At 37.1% G+C, this 26,060-nt stretch overlaps 1 protein-coding gene across 50 annotated transcripts in view; it reads left to right on the forward strand.

Moving 5' to 3' along the window:
* The window catches only part of SOX6 (SRY-box 6), a 621,434-nt gene that overhangs the window by 578,456 nt on the left and 16,918 nt on the right, over positions 1–26,060 (forward strand). For 45 of the 50 annotated variants that reach the window (XM_021085342.1, XM_021085322.1, XM_021085335.1 and 42 more), the window contains one exon: positions 24,458–24,691. In XM_021085342.1, the coding sequence (XP_020941001.1) occupies positions 24,458–24,691 (234 nt within the window). The remainder of the gene's footprint in view (positions 1–24,457; positions 24,692–26,060) is intronic. The other 5 variants (XM_021085328.1, XM_021085346.1, XM_021085368.1 and 2 more) reach the window with 1 other exon arrangement.

Genomic DNA, 26,060 nt, shown 5'->3' on the forward strand with positions numbered 1-26,060 from the left:
GCTAAGAATAGTTAAGTAACTTGCCAGGGGTCACATGGCTAGTGAGGGTAGAACTGAGAATTGATCCCAGGCAGCCTGGGTTCAGAACCCAAGCCCCTAAGTTCTGTGCTATCCCACACCCCCTGTTTATATAGATAGATAAGTGTGGTGCCTTCATTTTTCTGAACAAACTCCTTGTGACCTTCCTCAGTATGACCCATTTCCTCTCCCCTAAATATAGCAAGTCATGCCATGCCGTGGCTCTCATGTTTCTCTGTCACACAGAGTAGCAATGCCTGATGAGTGTAATAGTAGAAGGGCTGTAGTGGCCCAGGAGCTTAAGGAGCGTGTGAAAACCTCCCTTCAGAAGCTTGCCCAGAGTTGCCATTGAGACCTCGTGCGCTTTGGGGGGACAGTGAGTTCATGAATGGAGTCAAGTTACCTGCTTTAATACCAACAGAAGTGCAGTGCCTTTGTGAGGACTGCTGAGATGGGTAGCAGCCTTCTGCTGACTTTAGGATATTTCCTGGCATCTGTTCAAGCGTAAGCTGATTGCAAAGCCTGCTGGAGTTACAGTTCATACTAAAGGCAGAGTAGATAACAGGTACATATAATACTTTCTCCACGTTGCGCCTCCATATTCCTTGAAGGGGAGGAGTAAGAAAGGACCGAAGTGAAAGACTATCTAAAAAATTCATTCACTCCCTCAGTCAGTCTGTGGTCTATACACAGACAAACATTTCTTGAGTGCCTGTTCTGTGTGCCAGTCCCTGAACCAAACACTGGATAAACCAAAGGAAGCAAAACAAATATGTTCCTAACTTCTTGGAACCTAAAGTCTAGCGAAGGAAGATAGAAGATTAAAAGGGAAATGCATACTTGGATACATAAGCAGATATACATATCACTGTGAAAAGTGCCAAGCAGCTCAAGACTTTGTTCCCCAATGAGGTTCAGAGTGAAAATTAAGTAACTCCATTGACAGGTGAGTGTTGTAGCTCTCGCCCAGGATGTCATCCCTCCTTAGTCCACACATGATCATCTCCATGTTTTCTCTGGCTTTTGACCAGTTAAAATTTGTCCAGACCTGACCCCCTTGCTATACAGTGGGAAAATAAATAAATATATTAAAAAAAATTTGTCCAGATTTACTGAGATATAATGGACATAATAATGTTGGTGTGAAGTTAAGGTGTACAGTGGGATGGTTCCATACATGTAGATATTGGAAAATGATTTCCACAATAAGGTAAGTTTACACTTCACAAGTTACTGTTGTTGTTTTTTTTTTTTTTTTTTCCTGATGAGAAAATTCAAAAACTACTCTCCCAGCACTTTCAAGTATGTAAGACAGTATTTTTAACTACAGTCACCCTGCTGTATATTATATCGCCAGAGTTTGTTTGTCTTATAACTGGAAGTTTGTCCCCTCTCGCTAATATCTCCCCATTTCCACCAACCCCTAGTCTCCTGAAACCACCATTCTCATCTCCCGTTTCTCTGAGTTCAGCCTTTTCAGATTCCACACATATGTGAGATCATGTAGTATTTGTCTTTCTCTATCTGACTTCACTTAGCATAATGCCTTCAAGGTCACCCATGTTGTTGCAAACGGCAGTTTCCTTCTTTTTTATGGATGAATTTTTATCACATTCAAAGTATACATTATACAACAATGTATAATGTATTATATACAATATCATTTATCACATGAAATATGTATATGTATATGTGTGTGTATATATATATATATGACATTTTTTATGCATTCATCTGTTGATGTATATTTAGGTTATTTCTATGTCTTGGCTATTGTAAATAACACATAACAACAATTTTAAGGGGCTCTGCCCTTCCTCCACTTTTACCCCATTCTCCTGTGTGGCTTCTGAAGTGACTAATAAAGTAAGCCTGGCTTCCCAGGAAGATGTCTGTCAGTCATGAACATGCCCATATCACTTAGTAAGCAACTTACCGACCTGCTTCATAGCTTTGAGCATGGAAGCAGCAAGAGAAAGGTCACCCAAAGAGGCAGCTGTGCATGTGTATTAACCACTCATCAAAATCAAATGACAAAACCATAAGCCAGGAAAACAGAAATTAAAAATATAAAAGGCAAATGTCTTCAAAATTTTATTTTTAAAGTCCAGCTGTTATTTGGCTTGAATATGATAAGACAGCATTTCTTGTTCACCATGATATTTATAAAACTACAAATTCATTGGTGCTGGGGGCTTAGGAAACATGTTTAAGGTCTTGCTATATTTTGGAGCATTTGGTGCCTTTATATGTATTAAGCAAACAAAATTCATTAGCTCCTATGTCGGGCATGTAGGAAGAGGGGCGTCAATTAGCTGAGTCTGTCACCATGTATTAAGAATGATGAACAGATGTTTAACTTTTTAAGGACTTTTCATATAGCATTTCCCCTTTCCTTGTTCTCCTTAGGCAAAAATACAATTCCTTTTTTTTATGAATTAAAAAATTTATTGGAGTATAGTTGACTCAACAATGTTGTATTAATTTCAGGTACACAGCAAAGTGAATCATTTTTACATATATGTATATTCATTCCTTTCCAAATTCTTTTCCCATATTGGTTATTAGACAGTATTGAGTAGAATATCCCCACTCTCCTAATTTCAAGCCTGCAAAGTATAGTAGAAAGGGCTTTGGTCTGGTTATTGGGAAATTTGGATTCAAGTTCCTTTGCTAAAGGAAGATAAAAAGTGACTAATGCCTCTGGGCTTAACTTTCTTTATCTTTTAAAAGTGGTACCTTGCATTCCATTATCTCTAGGCTCCCTCTAAATGCATGATTGTTATAAGGGTCTTCATGAAACACAGAGTATGTTTCTTATAAGAAAGGTAATCTGTGCACAATAGCTTCCACTTAGTTTTTTTCAGAGAAGTAAAAGATGAGACCTGTATCTTTGAGAGTGTGTTTGTGCCACTTGGTAAATCAACTTTTCTATTAATGAGAGGATCTCTCCAGTAGTGTTTCCCAGTTACCGTTCACAGATGGACCCCCACCCCTTCGTCTTTCCCTCTTCTCTTTCTCTCTCCCCAGCAACAACAGTTGTAGCTTGCCTTCTTTTTTATATGCTTTCTATCCTGTTGCTCCTCTCTCACACACCTGGTGCCTCTAAAGGGTTACTTTTCTGTTTTGCAGAATAGGTTGGGTAAGAAAACATTCTTCTAACACCTCTTTTAATTCTCAAATTCAATTACTGTGTCCCAGCCTCAGAGGGAGGCTGCACCTCATTTTGAGGTGGGGCATAGTGGAACATGAGCTCTCAAAGGGATGAGCTCTGAAAGTGATTATCATTAGGCAGGCTTTGGGGCTGAAACTGTAATGATGTGCTGTTCTCCACGTATTAAAAACTTGCATTGATTTGGATGGAAATTGATATGCACACCAAGAATAGCCCCTTTTATAACTGTTGCTCTCAGATTCTCAGATTTGCTTAGGAAGGTTTAATAGATTTATACTGAATTTGTGAATTGGATCCCAGCCAAGATGGCCTCAGCCCTTCTGAAAGCTTCATTTTTTGGTGAGCTTCTGATTGTTTCTAAGTTTTAAATCTCAGGATAGCTCTATTATTGTCAGCCTAAGCTCTCTGTTCATAGACAAATAACAGAGACTAACTTTTCATCTTTTTTCCTTAAAAATGCACCACTTAATATGAACGCGTCCTCTTAAAAAAATCCTGCTTACCCTTTGATCCCTACTCTGGGAAATCTTTGAAGCTTTTCTCATTTCCTTTCCCCTCCTTGGATCCTTATTCCTGGTAGAAAAGGAAGATTGACTTGATGATACACGGCTCATTCAAGGCAGCAGAGGCAAGCTGTAGAATAATCTGGGGTTGGATTTAAAGGCTACATCTGCTTATACTTTGGAATGTAAAGGTCATTATTAGTTCAAGCCCACTAGAATACAGTGCTTCCCATCACAACACTGAGATTCCCAGAATTGGAATAAAGGAGAGACACGTAATGAAATTTACAATTCCATCCAAGAAATCTCTTTTTTTATATCCCTGACAAGTAGTCATCTCATGGCTGTTCAAATGCCTCTAATAGTCTAATGACAGAAAACTGACTACTTCTTGAGAAGTTCACTCCAGTTCTAATTATTAGCTCTTCGTTATTTGTCTCTGCATCCTCATAACTTCTATTCATTGGCTCTAGTCTGATATTTGGATTCCAACAAAATAAAACTTACCATTTCTCTATGACACCCCCTCAGACATTTCCTCACGGGCTAGGAAAGTTAAATTCTCATTGTTCCAACCTAAGCAAGTCACTTTCTTTCCCTGAATTTTTCTCTTCTGTAGGTGAGGAAGTTGGTCTCGGTGATTTCTAGTCAATGGTTTTTGAGCTCTTATTTTACTGCCATACAATTGAAGTCATTCACCTTTAAGTCAACTAGAATGTAATAAGTATAAATTAGGGACCACACTATCATTAAAATAAGTGAAATTGTTATTGAATATCCCTGAGGTGCAATGTCTTCGTCCAAGAAGGTATCCAAGTACTAGAGTGCATTCCAGGGTTAAAAGATGGGGAATTGTACATATTAAAATAAAAGACCCAGGTAAATCAGGAAGGAAGAACTAACCAGAACCTTGTTGTGGCCTTCTATAGCTGCCTAAAATAGCATTTTTCAGGCATCTCAGAGAAATTAATGGGAAAGTAGCCTATACTGAACCAGCAGGCTGAGCTCTGAGGCCAGGATGGGTGGCCATGGAGATGCAAGACAAGGTGAAGACTGAGTAAGTAACAGCCATACAGGTTGGGAGATGAGCAGAGTTCACAAAGCCCTTGGCTCTGGACTAACTCTGTTGTATGAGTATCACAAAAATGTATTTTACTGTGGATATAAACAGTTTTAGAGGATCCTGTGCACCAGTTTATATCAGCACTATATATAAAGTGCAGCTCTCTTAAACAAGCAAATAAACTTCTCTTAAAGAAATATATTTGCTGTGTCTTAAAAGCTCCCAAATAACTTTTAATGTTGGTAGAAAACAATTTCCATTGAACTCTTCAAGTGATGGATAGTCCTGATGGGACAAGAGAGTGAAATGTCAAGATTTTTGTTAACTCCATCCCCTAATACTCCATAAAGGGAACTCAACCTGCTTCTTGCTTAAGCTACAAAGTCTGATCAAAGACCCAGCCTCCCTTTTGTGAGGGACCTAGCCCTGCCCAATAGCTGGTTTCTCATTGGTCTGCCTTTTCTAAAGAGGAGTCATTGATAGTATATATAGTCACCACAGACACACACACACACACACACAATTATCTGGTTTTCTGACTGAATATCCTCTATTCTAGGAGGAAATGCTTGTTTATGCTATTACTAGGTCACACAGAAGTACTCCCCCATCTTACTGCAGCAACTGGGTGATAAAAGATTTAACACCGTCTATGAAAATTAGACCCAAGACAAGAGCAGCCAGTATATGTTCCCAATGGGACTGCTAAATCAGTCTCTTCTTCCTCAGCATTATGTATGTCTGCTTCACATAAAGCAACACACTAGATTAACCCCTGGCTGATAGAGGTCTGTCTGCCATGTTTGGACTGACTGTGTAGCTTTTGGGGTGTGGACCTTGCCTAGTTCCCTGTCCCAGAATCCTCTTCTCTTGGCACAAGAGCCACTTGATCTGTAGACTATAGAATTCTACCCACTTTAGGCTGGTGGAACTTAAGGACCATCAGGCCAATCTGGCTCTTTAAATTCTCTCTGCTTAAGGTCAGGATTGAGTTTGAAACCAACCTTTTTTTTCCCTCCTGATTGGTCCTTTCTTTCTTTACAAGTTCTGATAACTATGCTTCTAACTTATTCAAAAAAGTCAGTAACCACCCAGCTCCCCCTTGTTTTCTGTTACTGACTTTTTTTCATTAAGAAATTCTTGTCTTTGAGTATCTCCTTTTATATTCATTGTCTCATGTTATTCTGCTTGCCTATCACTGCTTACAAACACTATCTGTCATTTTATACTCTCTAGAGGTGGTTCTCTGTGGACTGAGTCACGAGTACTGATAACCAAGTCTTTCCTCTCAGGATCCATCCTTTCTCAGAATCCTCCAATCCTTAGTTTTATACACATTTCACCTCTTATGTGCACACACTGTTCTGGGCATGGAGAGAAGGATTTTTTTAAAAGATGGACTGTACTGTGTTCTTCAAGACCTAGTAATGTAGTTGGGATAATAATATTAGCATACATAGAAAGCAGAACAACCGAAGGCATTAAGTATTTGAATACATTATTAAAGAAACAGAAAAGAATGTTTAGAAGAAGCATCAGTGCTTTGTAGACAGCAATGATTCTAGAAGGCCTGATAGAAATAAAGCTGGGGATAAGCCTAAGTTTACGTAAACAAAGAGTAGAAGAACTTTCAGTTGAAGGAATAATCCCAGCAGACACAGAAATGGTAAAGTACATGAACATTCATAAGGAAGTTGCAAAGGGAAGGGTCACTTCTCCTGTGTTTTCTATTGAAGCCTAGTACAAAGCCTTCCACATATTTGCATGGAGTATTTGTTGAATTGACTGTATTATAAAAATAGCTGGATTCTATGTTGTGGACAGTGTTGAGTGTCAGGCTGAAGAATTTGGACTTTGTCACTAACTAGACTGTATTAACCTTTAGTTGTTCAAGACTCACTTAGATTATGTAAAGAGGTTAAAAATATTACAAAAGCAGCAGTTAGGTTAGTCTTGGTTATCTGTTAGTCTCTATTCCTCTGTTCTCTTCCATGTCCTTTCAGAGAGGATATTCAATGGGTGTCTTTTCATATTACATCATGAGAAAGCTGAGTAAGTGCTAGAGGGTTTTCATTCAAGTAATAGTAAAAATATCTCTTTTCCTACTGGGTATAACACTCATTTAAGTATGATTTCACTTTGCTGTGATCATTAGATGGCTTACAGATCTTTCTTGTACTCTTGCCTCTCACTAGAGGAGTGTTTTTTTCAATTGTTTTTGTTCAGTGGCTAGTTAACCTTAAACATGATGTACCAAACTAGGCCATGGTACGAGAGGGAAGAGACTGTGGAAGAATCCATCAATATTTGTGCTATACTGTACGTAGATGGTTATGTTTAGGCGTAGGCTGTGAAAAGAAATGCTAAACTAAAATTTAATATCCTAATTCTCAGCGCCAGAGAGAAGAATTTCGTAAACAAATATTCGACCATTTAAAATGTTTACTAAAAATAAAAATTGCATGTATCAGTATCAAAATATATATATCAGTATCAGTAAATATATATTAACTTTCATGGCAGAAAAATCACTTTATGCTTCTTCAATATAAGCTCACTTTTCACTAGGAAAGTTGATCCTGCAGGAGGACAAAATGAAAAAGGTAACAACAGCTACTCCATGTTGCAGAGTTACAGAACTGCTAGTAGAGGAGAAAGAAAAAACAACTGTCAGATGTCCCTGAAATTACCTAATCCTTCATTTATTATGCAGTTGATAATCCTTTGTTATTCCAACAAGTGCTTTATAAAAAGCTCATCTATAAATTCACAAGATAATGGTTAATGGTTTCTTTTCTTTCTTTTTTTTTTTTTTTTTTTTTTTTTTTTTTTTTTTTTTTTTTTCGGCTTGGACTGAGCAGCGTAGTCTGTTACAGGCTCCACAGGTGGGAACAGGGGAGATGCGAGATGGTTTTTTTTGATTGTCTTATGCATATTCAATGCATTTTAGTTCTATGTCATAGGGACATTCTTGAAATATATTTTTAGCTTTGGGGCAGAAAAGGGGCTCCATCAAGTATTATTTTGCACTCCCTATATAAGGGTTCATTTTATAACTACCCTGAAAAACAAGACAGTGCAGTACAGGAAATATCACTCAGGTATAGGGAAAGACTAGAAAGGGAACAAATAGGAGTTAAGCACCTGCTGTGTTCTTGGTAGACATTCTGCTACTTCTCTTGCCATTACTACTGCTACTGTTTCTAAGGGTGGGACTGTTTAGTGAGTGGGTACTGGCTTCTAGTCACTGCCAAGGAATCTACATTCCTACTTAATCCTCACAAGGATCAAGCCAAGATGAAATTATCAGCTCTCTTTTGTAAAGAGATGAAACTCCAGTTTAGAAGAGGGAAATAATTCACCCAAGGTTACTTGGAACATACCAAATCAAAATTCAAACCCAGGTCTGTCTAACTACATAGCAAATGAGATACTACTTTGCTGAAGTATTTGTTTCCTGTTGGTTTTCATTATAAAGCAGAAAAAATTAATGAGAAATAGAAACATGTGAAAGTTTTGTTTTGTTTTGTTATCTTTCAAACCACACAAATATTAGGTACCTTTCAAATACTTTCACTAGATTCTCAGGGCAAAGAAGTTTTGCTGGACTACAGGACTGAGTTGATTGCCCCAAATCCTTGAGCCATCTCCTTCTAATACTGTCTATCTCCATATCCCTAACTTTAAAAAAAAATATTTCTATAATACCTATGATCAGCACTTCTCATTCTGGTAAAAGGCATATCCCCTGGAACAAATGACATGGAACAAAGAAGAGAGACCAGTTAAATTAATTTTATTAAAAGTTTTTAACCTGTCTCGATGCCACTGAAACAATTCCACTGACCATTTTAGAAATTTATTTCGATGGCAGGTGTGAAACTTTAGGAATAGTTACATTTGAGTTTGGTATGATTTTTGCCAGTTACCTACTGTGTGACTTGAGCAGTCTAACCTCTTGAAACCTCAGAGTTGCTTCATATGGAATGAGGAATGTAGATTAGGTGATCTTTAATATCCCTCTGTCTAGGGAAGGTCCCCTCCTAAGTCTGGTTGAATACATGCTCCCGTTGTATATATTTGCACAAACCCTGCAGCACCAGACTAGCTTTCAGATTTAATATTTCCAAAAAGCTCAAACTTGCGTTATTGTCCTTTCAAGATTTCTCTGGAAGATGGAGACTAGGATTTCAGAATTGTATGGTGTGGAAAGCCAATAAAAGGAATAAGATTAGAACCAATCATCTCTGAGTTCAAACAACTCTGGGTACATTTTCCCATTAAATCCATTTGTATTTTACAGAGGGTTCCAGTAATGCAAAGTACTTAACAGAATATAAGAAATAAAATGGGATTTATATGAATCTGATTTAAGATATTCTCAGGTTATAATGCAACATGCAGGCACCTGAATCTCACTTTAAATTTTTACTGGTGAAAATGTCCACTGCTCTCTGTGTGACATTTGAGTACTTATCTTATGTCAGCTTATGTACCAGACCCTTGGGAAGCTGTTATGAAAAAGTCACAATGCAGCCTCTGCCCCTTTGGGGTGCACAGTCTAGTGAAGAAGTTGGAGGAGTTCCCTTTGTGGTGCAGTGGAAGCGGATCTGACTAGGAACCATGAGGTTGCGGGTTCGACCCCTGGCCTCATTGGGTTAAGGATCCAGCATTGCCATGAGCTGCGGTGTAGGTCACAGATGCTGCTCGGATCTGGCATGGCTGTGGCTGTGGTGTAGGCCGGCAGCTGTAGCTCTGCTTAGACCCCTAGCCTGGGAACCTCCATATGCCATGAGTGCAGCCCTAAAAAGACAAAAAAAAAAAAAGAAAGAAAAAAAGAAAGAAGAAAAAAGATGTTGGGCACACATAGCTGGCAATTTGGATAAAATACAGTAGATATGAGATAGAAGTAGGCACAGGGTGCTGCGGGAGCCTAAAATACTTAACCTAACCTGAGAAACAAGACTGTCTGAGGGAGATGATCCCTGACATGAGTCGAAGAATGACTTGATTGCGAGGTGGACAGGAAACTCCAGGAAAATGGAAAGCATGGATTCCTAGTATGAAACATGGTATACAGAGAGCTAGATGTCATTCAGTTTTATAAAGCAAAAAAAAAAAAAAAAAAAAAAAGAAAAAAGAAAAAAAGAAAAACACATGGAGGAGCCAGAGCTAGAACTGGAGACATAGATAGAGAGCCAGGTCATGGAAGGCCTCGTTGACCATACTGAGGAGTTCGGACTTCATCTTTTGGGTGTTAGGGAGCCATTGAATAGTGAACTCCACTTTAATACAGGAGTGTTCTTATCAGAATTACATTTGTGATGGATTACCCTGGCTGAAATTAGGAAGAAGTATTTAAGTGGAGACTGGGGACTCAAAAGTGGAAATAAAAATATCAGTCAAAAGGCTAGTATTTAAAATAGTCCACCAGTGGAGTTCCCGTTGTGGCACAGTGGTTAACGAACCCGACTAGGAACCATGAGGTTGTAGGTTCGATCCCTGGCCTTGCTCAGTGGGTTAAGGATCCAGCGTTGCCATGAGCTGTGGTGTAGGTCGCAGACGCTGCTCGGATCCCATGTTGCTGTGGCTCTGGCGTAGGCTGGTAGCTACAGCTCCGATTGGACCTCTAGCCTGGGAACCTCCATATGCTGTGGGAAGTAGCCCTAGAAAAGGCAAAAAGACAAAAATAAATAAAATAAAATAAAATAAAATAGTCCACCAGAGACAGTGGAGACAAGACAATCAATGAGTGATAAGGGTGGAAACAAGAGGATGGATTTAGTAGGATCTTTGTTAACAAACTGTGAGATTTGCTTCATCTTGGTTTGTGCTTCTTAATTTCTGGTGGAGTCTGTGGTAGTGTATTGAGTTGGATGAAGCCCGAAGCTCCTGAGCAGCATGAATTATTTAGTCTACCAGCTTTTCACCAGCCTCTGTATTCTCCAAGGCAAGAGTATGCTTGAATCTGAGCCTGGTTCTCCTGAAAATTTAGGAAACCAGAACCTATTATGATCTGATTTCCTCCGGTTCAAACCTAAATAATGCCTTTCTGTCTGGGCACAACAGCTTGTAAGCCCTCCTCCTGTGCATACAAATAGCAAGTAGATAATAAGTAGATCTTTTTTGTTTTTGTTTTTGTTTTTTAGTAGAACATTTGATGTTCTCTGCTACTTTCAGATTAAAATAAAGAATCACATAAGTTATCTCAGTTGCCCTTGGATCCTATGGTTGGTACAAGATAAAGGGCTCTGTTGAGCTGTCTGTGTAAAGCAAATATAACTTGAGAATTAAAAAAAGAAAAAGTAAACATGGGCAACAAAACTGAAAGCAGGAGACTCTTAAAAATACAGACTGGTATATCACTGGTTAGAATTTCCTTCATTTTGCAAAGCCACGAGCCACATGCATCAGCTCACCACAAAGTCATTAAGCCTTTTTAAGCTCAGATGAAAAACATTAACAAATACCACAAAAGGCTTTAGTATAGCCCCCCTTTGTTCACTCACATATGGCACTTTATAACTCCTGCGCCACTCTGGTCGTGGTGTTTGTTTAAGCTGCCTCCATCAGGCTGGTCCTGAAAGAACAAAAGACATCTTGAGCAATCCTAAGCAGGAAATGGGCTAATCTAAACATGGTTTGTGACACTAAGTAGAATAGAAAGGGGAGGGATTGATTAGTCATTAATGTCCAATTGGCTCCATATGGATGTTGCAATAATAAAGCCTTTTTTCAGAGCAGTAGCAGAGTTATTGAATTAGAGGTTTATGTTTCCTCAGAGCTGACCTTAGGGAATTCCCTTTTGGTTCTTCTTGTTGATCTTTTAAAGAGAATGGAGTTTTCCAATAGGAAAAAAAGAAAAAAGAAAAAAAAAGTAGAAGCCTTATCCACAATAACACTTTCTTATAATCCTACAACCAAGGAATACATTAATTTAGCATTGTTTTAATTCCTGCTATAATTTCAGTCCTTCATACTTTCTTAGCATGCTCTTGCATCTTTGGTGGGGCAGTATTTCAAAGATCAATTAGACAGTGGTATGAACTTCATAACTGGTAATAGAGTCCTCTAATATGCTTAGCAGCGCAGGGAAATGGCATCCTTACAGGGGGACAGTGATGTTCCAGCCAAGGAAAGGTGGGCTTTGAAATTATTTTAAGTTATTTCATATCATGAATAGTGCCTGGAGCAGGTTTCATGTTGGGAAAATGTGCTAGACCTAAGTTCAGAAGACCTAGGTTCTAGATCTATCTGGCTTTGCTCCTTGTTAGCAGTATATTAGCAAGCGGTTATTTCAGAGGAAGGTAATATCACCTTTCTGAGCCTTGGTTTCCTCATCTATAAAGTGAAACAAATATATTCACTCTCTTACCATTTCAAAGGATTGTAAAGAGGATTGAGATCATGTATTTACTTAAAGCCCTTTGTAAATATTATTGTAGTAAAATTCCTTAATATGCCTGGTGTTCCTATTCTGGAAGCTTATCTCTGGTCTTGACTAGTGAAAAAGGTAAATTGCTCTTTAAAAGAATTATTCTGGAAAGACAAAAAGACAAAAAATAAATAAATAAAAATAAAAATCATTCTGGTAATCTAATTAGTGAAATGTCTGTCCAATGAAATTTTTTTATGTGTACACCACATATGTTTATATCTCTATCTCTAATTTATTCAGTGAATTTCTTGGTTTAGATAAGTTTAGTACTTGAGATAAGTAGGTTGTTTTTAATGTGATTCAAGAGCCTTAAAATGAAAACAGGGAAATGAAAATTTACCTATAGACTTCCCCTGCATTGGTCAAATGAAGAATTAATAGTTGAATCAAAGTACCACAGATAATTCATATCTTCTTCCTGTACCACTGGTTCCTTTTATTTTTTTAAGCCAGGCTCTAGCTCAGAAGAGTATGCATCCATATTCTGCATTTATCTTCTTTAAATCATGACACCCATCAGTAAGTCATTCTTTCCTAACCTATCTAGCTAATCTCTATAAAAGACATGGAGAGCAAACCATGCCCTTCCACCTGGTATCCTCCCTTCTCTAAAGATGAACACATCAGTTCTCTAATGATTAGGGTTCTTGCTCAGCCATGGAATGTATTTTCCTGCCAAATAAACCACTAAGGATAGCCAAATTGCCTTTTTTTTTTTTCCCAAGAAGAAATCAAATTTGAATTTTAAGCAGCCGTCTTATAATGAAAGTAAGTTCACATTCTGGCAGTAAGTGGGAGTGCAAAGTTAGCAGAACTTCCACAATCATAAACAGACAGCTGTCAGCCATCCCTACAACATAGTGACTCAGACTTCTACAATATTATGATAGATGTGGTGGAATAAACTTGGTGAAAAATCCAACCTATGTAATATTAATGCCCGCCTTCTTTCCTAATTTTTATGTCTGCTTCTAATATTCCTTCATCTTCTACATTTTTGTTTCTGATGCCCTGATGGTTGTTTTCCCTCTATTAACCCAAATAAGGGACTATCAAATGTATCATGTTACACTTTCCAAAATCCCACAGGAGAAAATCAACTATTCTGGTGGTAGACCGAAGTAGTCTAAAATAGTGTGATTGTCAGGGACCCAATGGTGTATATTATATTTATCTCTTTTTATTAATAAGCCACCAATTATATCATTTTTGACCTTTTACATAATTCTTTTTGGTAAAAGAGATCATTTTTTTGTGTTCACAATGGCTGGAATATGCCACACACTCAGATTTGCAGAGAGAGGAATCTTTCAGGAAAATATCACTTTGTTAGTTTGGTTTTCTGTTTTATTTTGGTGCTTTTGATTTTGCTTTAAAAAAAAAAACTAAGTATTAAAACAGAGTTATTTTGAATAGTATCTCACTGTGTGGATATGCCATGGTTTTTCTACTTTCCAGTTATTTTCAGTCTTTGGTTATTCTGAATAAAATTGCTATGATATTCGTAAAAGTTTTCATTTGTTTTCTGTAAGTATCTAGGAATGGAATTGAGGGTCATCAGTAAGTATATTATACTATAAGAAATGACCAAGCTATTTTCCAAAATGGTTATACCATTTTACACTGCCTCTTCCAATATATTTGGGTTCCAGTTGCTTCATATCTTTGCCAGCATTTAGTGTTGTAAGCCATTCTAGTGGATGCAAAATGGTATGTGGCTTTAATTTGCCTTTTCCCAATGAAGAATGATATGGAATACCTTTTTCATATACTCATTGGCCATAACTGTATCTTCTTTTGTAAAGTGTTTGTATCAGCCTTCTGCCTTTTTTTTTTTTTTTTTTTTTTTTTTTTTGTCTTTTTGCTATTTCTTTGGGCCGCTCCCACAGCATATGGAGGTTCCCAGGCTAGGGGTCGAATCAGAGCTGTAGCCACCAGCCTAAGCCAGAGCCACAGCAACGCATGATCTGAGCTGCGTCTGCAACCTACCCCACAGCTCACAGCAACGCCACATCGTCAACCCACTGAGCAAGGGCAGGGACCGAACCCGCAACCTCATGGTTCCTAGTCGGATTCGTTAACCACTGCGCCACCACGGGAACTCCTGCCTATTTTTAAACTAGATTGTTTACTTTTTTTTTTGTGGTAGAAGTTCTTTGTATAGTCTTGATAAAAGCTCTTGTCAGATATGTGTATTGTGAATATTCTTCCCAGTCTGTGCTTTCACATTTCATTTTTTTCACAATCATTTCTGATAAGCAGAATCTTAATTTTGATAAAGTTTAATTTATTGTTTTTCTTATATATTTAGTACTTTATCTGCCATATTAAGACTCTTTGCTTACTATACGGTCCCTAAAATATTCTCCAATATAGTAGTTTTTGCTTTTGTTTTAAATTATGATTCATCTCAATTCATTGTTGGGTGTAATGTGTGATAAGAGGTCAGAGTTTACTTTTCCCATATATTTATCCACTTGTTCTAGCACTATTTGTTGAAAAAAAATGATCATTTCCCACTTTAATAGCCTATTTATTGAAAATTGACCAAGTATGTGAGGGTTTAACTCTGGATTCCATTCTCTTCCACTGATCTCTCTGTCTATTTCTATAGCAATACCACACTTTTTTTTTTTTTTTTTTTGCTTTTTAGGGCCTAATCTGCAGCCCATGATGGAAATTCCTAGGCTAGGGATCAAATCAGCCAGCCACAGCCACAGCAATGTGGGATCTGAGCCGTGTCTGCAACCTACGCTATAGCTCATGGCAATGCTGGATCTTTAAACTTCTGAGGCCAGACATTGAACTTGAATACTCATGAATACATGTAACCTGCTGAGGCACAATGGGAACTCCCAATACCACATTGTCTTTATTATTCTATAACTTTTACAATGCCACAAAGTATTTCTTGTTGTAAGTCTTGAAATCAGGTAGTTTGAATCCTCTAACTTCAACTTTGTTTTGAACATTTTTATTGTTTTATTTTTCATATAATTTAAAAAATAAACTTGTCCATTTCTTTTAAAAATATCACTTATTTGTGGAACCTAAAATATGGAATTGATGGTCCCATCTAAAAATAACAAACAAAAAACAGAAACAGACCATGGCCAGGAAGAGCAGACTTGGGGTTCCTGGGGGTGGGAGGAAGGGGAAGGAGTGGGATGAATGGGCATTTTAGGGGGTCTTGGGGATGCAAACTGTTACGTTTGGAATGGATGGGCAATGAGATCCTACTGTACAGCACAGGGAAATGTGCATGACTGGGTTACTTTGTTGTACAGCAGAACTTGATGAAACATTGTAGATCAACTATACTTTAATAATAATAAAATAAAATAAGAAATGCAGAAAAGTCTTGGCAATTTTTATTGAGATTGGGTTGAATCTGTAGATAAATTTGGTAACAATTGACTTCTTAAGAATATTGAGTGTTCAGATCTATGACCATGCCATATCCCTCCATTTATTTAGGTCTACTTTATTGCACTCACAGGTATGTATTGTTTTCAGTGTAGAGGTCTTGCATATTTTTTGGTTAGATTTATTCCTAAGGATAAAAAAATAAATACATTTTATTTTCTGATGCTCTTATGCAAGTAAACTTAAAAATTATTTTTAAAATTGCTGCTAATGTATGGATGTACAGTTGATTTTTATATTTTTATAATGTATATTGCAATAATAGTAAATTCACTTTTTAGTTCTAGTCATTATTTTGTAGATTTCTTAGGATTTTTCTATGTAAACAATTATATTATCAATGAATACAGATAACACTACTTATTTTTATTTTCCAATGTGTCTGCTCTTTTTTTACCTGCAGAAGAATGTTAATGAACAATGGTAAGAGGGGACATCCCTTCCTTTACTCTTCATCTTGGTGGAAAGCATTCAGTGTTCACCATTAAATATGATGTCCTATAGGTTTTTCTTAAAAACCCTTTATCAGACCGAGGAAGTTCCCTTCTCTTACTAGTTTCCTGAGTGTTTTGTCATGAATAGGTACTGAATTTTGTCAGAACCATTTTCTGAATCTATTGTGATGATCATATTTTTCCCCTTAATTTTGTCAATATGGAGAATTAAATCACCTGATTTCAAATTTTAAATTAATTTATCCTACTTGGTTACATTTTATTATCCATTTTACATAGTTTGGATCTAATTTTCCAATGTTTTATTAATAATTTTTGCATTTATGTTCAAATCTCTGTCAGAGTATGACGTTACTTCATAAAATGAATTTGGAAAGTATTCTTTCTTCGTCTACTTTCTTAGTTCGTGTAACACTACTATTAGTTTTTCCTTATATATTTGAAGCATTTACCTGTGAATCCATTTGAGGTTGAAGTTTCCTTTATGGGAAGGTTTTGGCTATAAATTGAATTTCAGATTTTCTATTTATTCTTGAGTGAATTTTAGTAGTTTATGACTTTCAAAGAATTTGTTCATTTCATCTACATTGTCAAATTTATTGGAAGTAAGTTATTCACTATATTTCCTTTCTATCCTTTTAATGTGAGTAACAGCTATAATGATATCCCCTCTTTCAATCCAAATATTGTTTTTTTTGTTTTCCCTTTTTGTAGATCAGTCTTACTAGAGATTTATCAATTTTACTGATCTTTTCAAATTACCAGTATCTGGCTTCGTAAATTGTTTTCTGTTCCTTTGATTTTCACTCTTTATCCATCCTGAAAATCTCCAATTTTAATTGGTTAACTCATTTATATTTAATGTAATTATTAGTTTTGATGGAATTAAATCTTACCATTTGCTATTTTTCTATTTGTTCTTTAGTTTTTGCCTTTCTATTACTATTTTCCTTCCTTTTGATTAACTGAATCTTTTTTCCAGGCTATTATTAGGAAGACTTAATTTTTTTAGAGCAGTTTCAGGTTTACAGTAAAACTGAGGGACAGGTAATAGAAGTTTCCTCTGCTCTCACATATGCATTGCCTCTCTCATTATCAACATCCCACCAGAGTATTACATTTGTTATAATCAATTAACCTATTGACACACCATGACCACCCCAAATCCATAGTTTATATTAGGGTTCATTCTTGATGTTGTATAGTGCTTGGGTTTGGACAAATGCATAACATGTATCCATCATTATGGTATCATACAGAGTTTTTTAATTGCCCTAAAAATCCTCTTTGTTCACCTATTCATCCCTCCCTCCCCTGCTATTTGTAACCACTAATCTTTTTGCTGTCTCCGTTTGAATCCTATTTTACTTTTCCATTTGAATTATTCTGTTGGTGTTTTAGCTATACCTCATTGTATTTTTTAATTTTTTTTTCTAGAGAATCACTATTCATCCTTAATTTGATATCCTTTTCAATGTTCTTTTTCTTCCTATTAATCTGTTTTCATCAGATGTTGTTTTTCTTCATCTTGAATAAGTTCCTTGAATACCTCTTTCAGTATGGGTCTGCAGGCAATACATTCCTTAGCTTTTCTTTATCTGAAAATGTATTTCACATTCATTTTTGAAGCATATGATCATTGGATAAAACTGCATTGCTTTTTTTTTTTTTTCAGCAGCCTAAAGATGTTCCATAGTCTTCTAGTCTTCATTGTTTCCAATGAATAATCACCCATAATTTATTATTGTTCCGTTGTATGTAATGTATCCTTTCTCTCTGGCACTTTTCCTTTGTCATTGGTTTTCTGCAGTCTGACTAGTGTTTAGGTGTGGTTTTCATTGGGTTTATTCTGCCTGCATTTATCTCAGTGTCTTGAACTTTAAAGTTGATGTTTCTCACCAGATTCAGGTAATTTTTAGCCATTGTTTCTTCACATCTTTTCTGTCATGATTCTCTCTCCCCTTTTTCTAGAATTCCACATGCATGTAAGTTAGGACACACTGTTATTCTACATATTGCAAAGTCTGTTTACTTTTTCAGTTTTTTTTTTCTTTTTGTTTTTGAGACTAGCTAATTTCTTTTGATGTATTTTTAGGGTCGCTGACCCTTTACCATGCACTTAAAAATGCTCTGGAGCCCATTTAGTCTATTTTTATCTCAAATATATTTTTAGTTCTAGAATTTCAATGTTTCTTCATATAGTTTCAGTTCTTTGCTGAATTCCCCAATTTATGCATTAATTAAGATATTCTTTTCCTTTACATCCTTGAATATAGCTATAGACTACTTTAAAGACCTTGTTTGCAAATTACACTCTTTTTTTTTTTTTTTTTGGTCTTTTTGCTATTTCTTTGGGCCACTCCAGCAGCATATGGAGGTTCCCAGGCTAGGGGTCCAATCGGAGCTGTAGCCACCGGCCTATGCCAGAGCCACAGCAACTCAGGATCCGAGCTGCATCTGCGACCTACACCACAGCTCACGGCAACGCCGGATCGTTAACCCACTGAGCAAGGGCAGGGACCGAACCCGCAACCTCATGGTTCCTAGTCAGATTCGTTAACCACTGCGCCACCACGGGAACTCCGCAAATTACACTCTTTGAGCCATCTCAGTTACTTTGTTGATTTTTTTAAATCTCTGGGTCACATCTTCCTGATTGTTTGAACAACTGGTAATTTTTTTAATATACATTGTACATTGTAGATTATAAATTACAGAGGCTCTACTATTATCTTTGTTAAGATTGTAAATTTGTGTACCAAGAAGTAGTTAAATTACTACTGATCACATTGAACTTGTGGAAGCTCTTTTGCACTATTAGGGAGTGACTGTTTCAGTTTTTGTCTTTGGTTCTCAAAAGAATCCTTCGTCTTGGCCCATAGTCTTTATTCCTAAAGGGATGTCCCTCAGAGGTTTCAGTGGAAAGCCTAAGTTATTCATGAATATTTTCTAACCTCAGAATATTCAAATCCAAATTCTGTTTCCCTTTCAGCTGAAATTTCTTCTCCAATTTTTCAGGTAGACAGCCCTGATTTCCACTGGAATCACTGAAGTTATTCCCATACATGTGAAGTTCAAGGGTCAGCCACTCAGAAGCCTCAAACTCTCTCTTCTTACAATAGGCCAGTTAAGACTGACTTTCTATTTGCCTTCTAGCCACTCCATGCTGTGCAGACCAGGGGTGTCTTCATGGAAAAAACTATCCAAAAAGGAGTTTCATTCAGTGAAATTTCTTTCTTTCTAGGGTTGAATCATTTCCAGTTTCTTCTTAATCTCAGTAGATCTCAAGTATTTTCAATTGGTTGTTTGTCATATTTTTCCGGAATTTATAATTATTACCTGCTTGAAGGTTATTCTGATATAAGCTATTCTGCCGTTACCAGGACTGGATCCCAGAAGAGAATCTTTGGTGCTAATATTTTACTTATATTACATTCAGTTTGTCTGACAAAATGTAAGTTTTAATGGGCCTGTGAGGAGGCATTTTTTCACCTTGTTTTTCTTTATTCTTTATTGCCAATTCACTAGTAATCATTGAGACGACTCAACGGTAATTTCTCATTTAGCTTCCGTTTTGATCACTTGTAGAATATATTTGTTCATGTCACTACCCTGTTTTTTTTTTTAAAAAAAAAAAACCTGGCACAGTATTCAAGGTACTTAGCAATCTGGCCCCCACTTCCTTTCCTAATTTAATCTCTTGGTATTCCCCTTTTTTAAAAAATAAACTCAAGCCATAGCCAAATTCTTTTATTCTCTAAAACGCCCTGTGCTTTTGTTAGAACTCTGCCTTAATAGTCACACTGATTCTCCAGCCTAGAACACTTTCACACTCATACCTGCTGGTAAATTCTTACTCTTCCTTTAAGGTACTGCTCAAGCAGTATTTCCTCTCTGAAGCCTCCATGTTTTTCATTTCTATCCATCCCAGCAACTTTAATAGCTTCTCTTATCTGCGTTCATAGTATTTTTAAATTACCCTTGATAGCACTGCACTGTTTTGTAATTTTCTATTTGTGCGTCTGTTTCTCTCACTGGACCAAATTCCTTAAAAATTAGGCACATGTGTTATTTATCTTTGTACCCTCCATCACAATACTAGGTACATCTGAAATTTGTCAGAAGTGTTTGCTGAATTAATGCATAAATAAATGACTCCTAGGCACATTATAGAATTTGCCAGAGTTCCTCCTTAGGGAAAACTTTATATATGCACAAATCCACACCAAACGCTTACTCATTCACTCGCATAACCCTTGGAATTTACCCAGGAAGGGGGCCTCTCCAGGATTAGTTCAGGACCATTGCCATAGGCTATGATGGTTAAACTGGCCTTCTTTCCAACCCACCTGGAAAAACTCAACTTTCTGTATTCTCTTTAAATCATTTAAATCGCAGATTCCTAAGGAAGTCTTTGCTTTGGCAATTTCTATTTTTTCCCCTATAGACTATCTTTTTTCATCTAACTGAAAGTTTGCATTTATACAAGCTGTGTTATGAGAGATAAAGGATGAATTAACCAAACTAAGCCCCCTTGGGGAACTGGAGAGATGGAGAATTCCTGGAGTAAAGGGGACCAGTGCTTTCCCTCGCTACCTGGTGTGGTACTGTTGACCTGGCCTTTCTATAACTTTTTAGGAATGATATTATTGGTAACTAAAGACTCAGGTCAGCTGGAAAGCAGTAGTTTCCAAGTAGGTCTAGGCTTCTTTCAACTGTTTTCAATGAGAAGACATATTATGAACATTGAACTCACAAATGATTCTTTTGCTATAAAAGAATCTGCCACTTAGAATTATGTGCTATTCCCTAGGATAACTCTGGATTCTGACACAGAGCATTGGCTGTTTTAGAATGAAATGCTCCCCCCAACCCCTGCAACTTTTTTTTTTTTTAACTTGATATTATTTTTGAAAATAAATAAGCAGTATAAAGTCACATTTGATATGTAGATTCTAAAATTAACTATAGCATAAAGTCAATATCAAGCTTCAAATAATTCAGACTAACAGCATACCTTTTGAAAATAGTTCCATAGTATTCTATAAAATTTTCCTGTTTAAAGGGGCTTTCATAATATATAATCTCCATTTTTAAATTTCTGAATTTATTTATACACATTTATACAGTCGTATGTATTTCTATTACTACAACAGGAATGCCCTAACTAGTTTGTTTCATGAAATGATATTTAGGGAAGTGAAGGAATACTTTCTAAATATTCTTTTGTGTTATGGCCTCTTTATATTTTCTTAAAATTCTGACTCTGATCAGATATCAGGTCCAGTTTAAAAGTTGTTTCAAACGTTGGTCTCTCTGGATAAATCTCTTCTGGCAAATCTTGGTTCATCAATACAACACTGCTCGTTTTAACTTGGAATGTCCCCATTTGTTTTTCAGTTGACTTTCCTTGAGAGAGAGGAAGAGACAAGAAAAAAAAGATGTGTACACACCCTGGGCTTTTCTTTTTCCCTTTCCTTCACTCACAATTTTATATTATGTACTACGCTTGAATTTTTCAATTTCTGGGAGAATTTCTTATGAGACTAGAGATACACTGTGTGGTTAATTCAGTGTCAGTGTCGTGTAAATAACATGTACTATGGGAGGATAGGCAAGGTCAGTGCAGGAGAGTTAGTGGGGTGGGACCTGAACTCTCTTCCTTGAACAGGGTAGAATTCAGTAAGGTAGAAGTGAGTAGGAAAGATATGCTATGACTGCAGTGTGGAATGAGAGGGGGAGCCATTGACCTGTCTGGGAGAATCAATTGGTATGAAGTAGAAGAGCTACCAAAACCTGAGTCTAAACATCCACCATGATCAATTTGTAGGAGATTAAAACTTCCCATTTACCATGAGATACATCTTATATGTGAATAAATAAATGGAAACTGGCTATTTGGTTTTGCTAGAGGTGATGAAAAGCTATGACAGTAAAAGTAGATCTCCAACGTTAATCACCTGTGGCATAGTAGTTAACTTAGAATAATATTGAAATGTTTTTGCATCTGACATTCTCCACAAGCCTGTCTCCTTTTATGTGTATGCATGCAAGTATATAAATTGCTGAATCCATGTCAGTTGTAAAGTAATGGCACTGAGGGCATCATAAATTACCATGGTGATCCTCAGGAGAAGACACTGTCGTATCTGAATGAGTGTTTCACTTCCAGAGTAATGTATGCCTTCATCTGGCCCAGCAGTCAGCATATTGCCCTGTGTTGATGGATATTGTCAGCTGGAAGCTACACTACATTTCACTGCACAATAAACATGGCTGTCAAACCCATATAAAGTGAAATCAATTTATCCTGTATGGTCAGTGCATTTTAAATGAAATTAATGTACTGTGGGTATGGTGGCAAAAAGGTAGCGAATTAGTTATGCATCTTGGGATCTGAGACTTTTCATGTAAGGGATCATTCTGTCTAGTAGGCCTAAAAGAAAGGCTGTGTATAAAATATGTTACTTCCCCGGGTCTTCAGAAAGGGGCCTCTCTGCCCTTCTTCACGTTAGAAAAGAATTGACAACATTAGCCAATTCAGTCCTTTTATCCTGTCTTTTGTTTGCAATAAATGATGACCATATTTGCCAAATAATAGTGCACTTTAACGTTCTAATTTATTACTGGAACTGACACAAACAAATTTCTACTTAATCAAAGTGGCTGGAAATAGAGTAGAAGGGCAGAGATGGATTGGGTCATGTCGTTCCTGTATAATCACTCCACTGAGCTGAAAGAATTTATTTTTTCCAAAATGTAGAAATGTTGGTTTTAATGTATATTTTGCTTCTAAACTTTTAGGCGTAGTCTTTCCTGTTTATGCAGTAGAAGTCCTGGCTGAGGCCATCAGTCCAACTTTATGTTTAACTTAGAGGTTCTCAATCTATATGGAGATATTTAGTAATTGCCACAAGTAAAGCACACATCAGCGAGTCATGCTAGAATGGTGCATGAAAACAAGGAAGAACTGGGTTCATTCATTCATTCACTTATTCAGCTGCTCATTAATTGAATGCATTTTACTAATTGAAATTCTGTATACCACATGCATCATTGGAATTTAGGGATGCAGCAGTGAAGGAGAGCCAGTTTCTGCCATATCCTCAAGGAACTTTCAATGTAATATGTTACTATGGTCACTTCTTTGGAAACTATAAAATATAAGGAATTTAGACATGGTTTCATAGGGGATATTAAAGAACTACTCTTAAACAGCAGAAAAATACATCAGAACCCTTGAAATGACTGCCTTTTAGTCTGCTAGTTTTGCATATGAATTGAAAACTGAACATCAAGCCTATATTTAATAAGTATTTATTATCTACTATTATTATGGAAAATCTTGGGGCTATATGAATGAGTACAACACTAACTTTAGGGGTCTCATATTCCCAGGGATGGAGTAGCAATATTAAAGAGAGGTAGTCACATGAAGAAGTCATTTCTTTGGAGCCTGTAGTATAAGAGCAAGAGGAATGAATGCAGCCTGGAGAGCATCATTGCAAATGCTCTTCCTGAGGCCTGAATTACCCTTCCCATCTGTCTGTTTAGCCCTCCCCTATTCACGTGCTAATTCCTATTCATCATCCAAAACCCGGCTTAGAGGTCATCTCTCCTAGGAGGCACTAGCTCACCATCCCTGTTCCCTTTGGTCTGCTGGTTGTCCTGTTTACTTCAATATTAAAGCACTTAGCATACACTCTATTAGAATTGTCTGTTTGGGGTCTGTCTCCTCCCTGAACTGTGAGCTCCTTTAAAAGCAGGTGCTGCTTTATTCACTTTTGTATACCTAGCACCTGGCATAAAGCCGAACCCATAGTAATTGCTTAGTTAATAGTATTCATTGAAATAATTAATTCATGAAACACCCCACGTTTGAATAGGCCGTAATGGATGAGTGGGATTTAGCATGAAGAAGTAGAAGGGACTTCCAGGTATGAGGTAAGCAGTGGCCAAGGCACAGTATTGTGAAAGAGAATTCTATTTAAGATAAGAGAGTTTGAAGTGGCCGCAATGTTTGGAAAATGAGGCCAGAATGATAGGTAAAGCTTTGTTTTTTTGAAGGGAGAAATCACAGTAGGAAAGGTTATCATAAAATAATGCTGGTCATCGCTTTATTGTCACCTGGAATTGATTGCAGTAAAAATGTACTATGTATATAGAAGATGCAAGATTAACTCTGCCCAGTGTGTCTTTGAAGTCTGCCTCAGAAGAGCCTATAGAATTGTCTCAGAAATTGTCTTCTGCATCCAAGCATTCACTTAAAAAGAAGAGAAGGGCCTAGGGAGAACAGCTGAACCAGGTGGCAAGCCATGTAACATTATCCAGATAGTAATGCTTTGCACTCATCTTATTCTTCCTGCCCTGACATTACAGGAAGTAAAGCAATGAATGGCTCTGCAGCTAAACTACAGCAGTATTATTGTTGGCCAACAGGAGGTGCCACTGTGGCTGAAGCACGAGTCTACAGGGATGCCCGTGGGAGGGCCAGCAGCGAGCCACACATCAAGCGACCAATGAATGCATTCATGGTTTGGGCGAAGGATGAGAGGAGGAAAATCCTTCAGGCCTTTCCTGACATGCATAACTCCAACATTAGCAAAATCTTAGGTGAGTGCAGCCTCTGACGCCAGTCTTCTACCCCTCCAGTGGAAAGAAGGAGCCTCCTTGGACACCTAAGGGAGGCTGTGGTTTGTGGAAATTAGGTGTAGCTCAGCAAGCTGCCCCAGGATACTGTCGTCATCTCTGCATCCCTCAGCCCGCACTGTAGCATTCACGCTCAGGAGCTGGTACATCCACCACGTGTCAGGGCAGAACTTGATGAAAAACTTATTTCAGAGACAAAACTATTTATTATATGTGTTAATAGGGCAATTCTGAGAGGTCCCTGCTAAGGAAGAATCATGGAGACAAGCTTTGCCTCCTTTCCTTATTTCAGGCTTCTAAAATTTGTTCCGTTGCTGTGAAATCCTGGAAACACTCATAGTCCCTGCACCCTACGGCTTTAGTCTTCTTGGGTTCATATGTCCCTCTGAAAGAACGCACCGAGGACTAGGGGGGAGCCCCCAAACAGTGTGAAATTTATGGAGTGTAGAACAGTGCCTCTAATGATAACTTGAAAACTTGTAAAATAAAACTACATTTACTTTAATAAGATATGACTCGTTCAAATTTCATAGCAGTGAGTTGAACACATCGACCACAGGGCAGAGGCCCATTTTGTGGTAAATTGCCAGAGTGATTCTCCCGTTTCTCCAGATTAAACTCAAGCCTTGTCCTATTAGTGTAAAGCTTGCCTAGTGCAGATTATACAGTTTGGAATTATTGTGCTCAACATATTGAACATATTTTATTCAACATGCAGCATTACAGTCAACATGTTTCCTCTTTAAAAAGAAAAAACACAGAAGGCACTGTTCTATTTAAGCTGTCATGATGTGACAAAATCTCAAAGGGAGCCGTTTAAGAAACTGAAAAACATTACAGACTTAAACTGTGGTTTTCATTTTTTAAATGTTTTGTTCAAAAGCAATAAATATTTAACCTGAGTAAATATCAGTGATCTGGACATACACAAATATCCATGTTTTGTCACTGGATAAATAATTTAACTTGATTCTGAGACCTTTTGAGACAGTGACCTCAAAGAAAATTTAAAACATACATAAGATAAAATAGTGATGAAATGTTAAAATACAAGTTTTTTTTTTTTCTTTTTGACTTTTGAATTTGAGGGTGGATGCTAAATGTCATTACAATCAAGTAGAATTTTATTTTTAGAGTTTCAGAGCTATACATAGGGGTATTCTTCTTATACATTTAAATACCCTTCAAACAGGGGATATGGATCTTTTTTCCTAATTAAGAGACATTCAAAAGGAAATCATTGTTTCTCTCTTCCTAAATTTTGATATCTAACTTTTAAATTTTCCTCTCTTTTTTTTTTTTTTTGGTCATTTTAGTAGCAGTATGAGTAAGC

This window comes from Sus scrofa, chromosome 2 (assembly GCF_000003025.6).
Source record: "Sus scrofa isolate TJ Tabasco breed Duroc chromosome 2, Sscrofa11.1, whole genome shotgun sequence".
In the NCBI taxonomy this organism is placed as follows: domain Eukaryota; kingdom Metazoa; phylum Chordata; class Mammalia; order Artiodactyla; family Suidae; genus Sus; species Sus scrofa.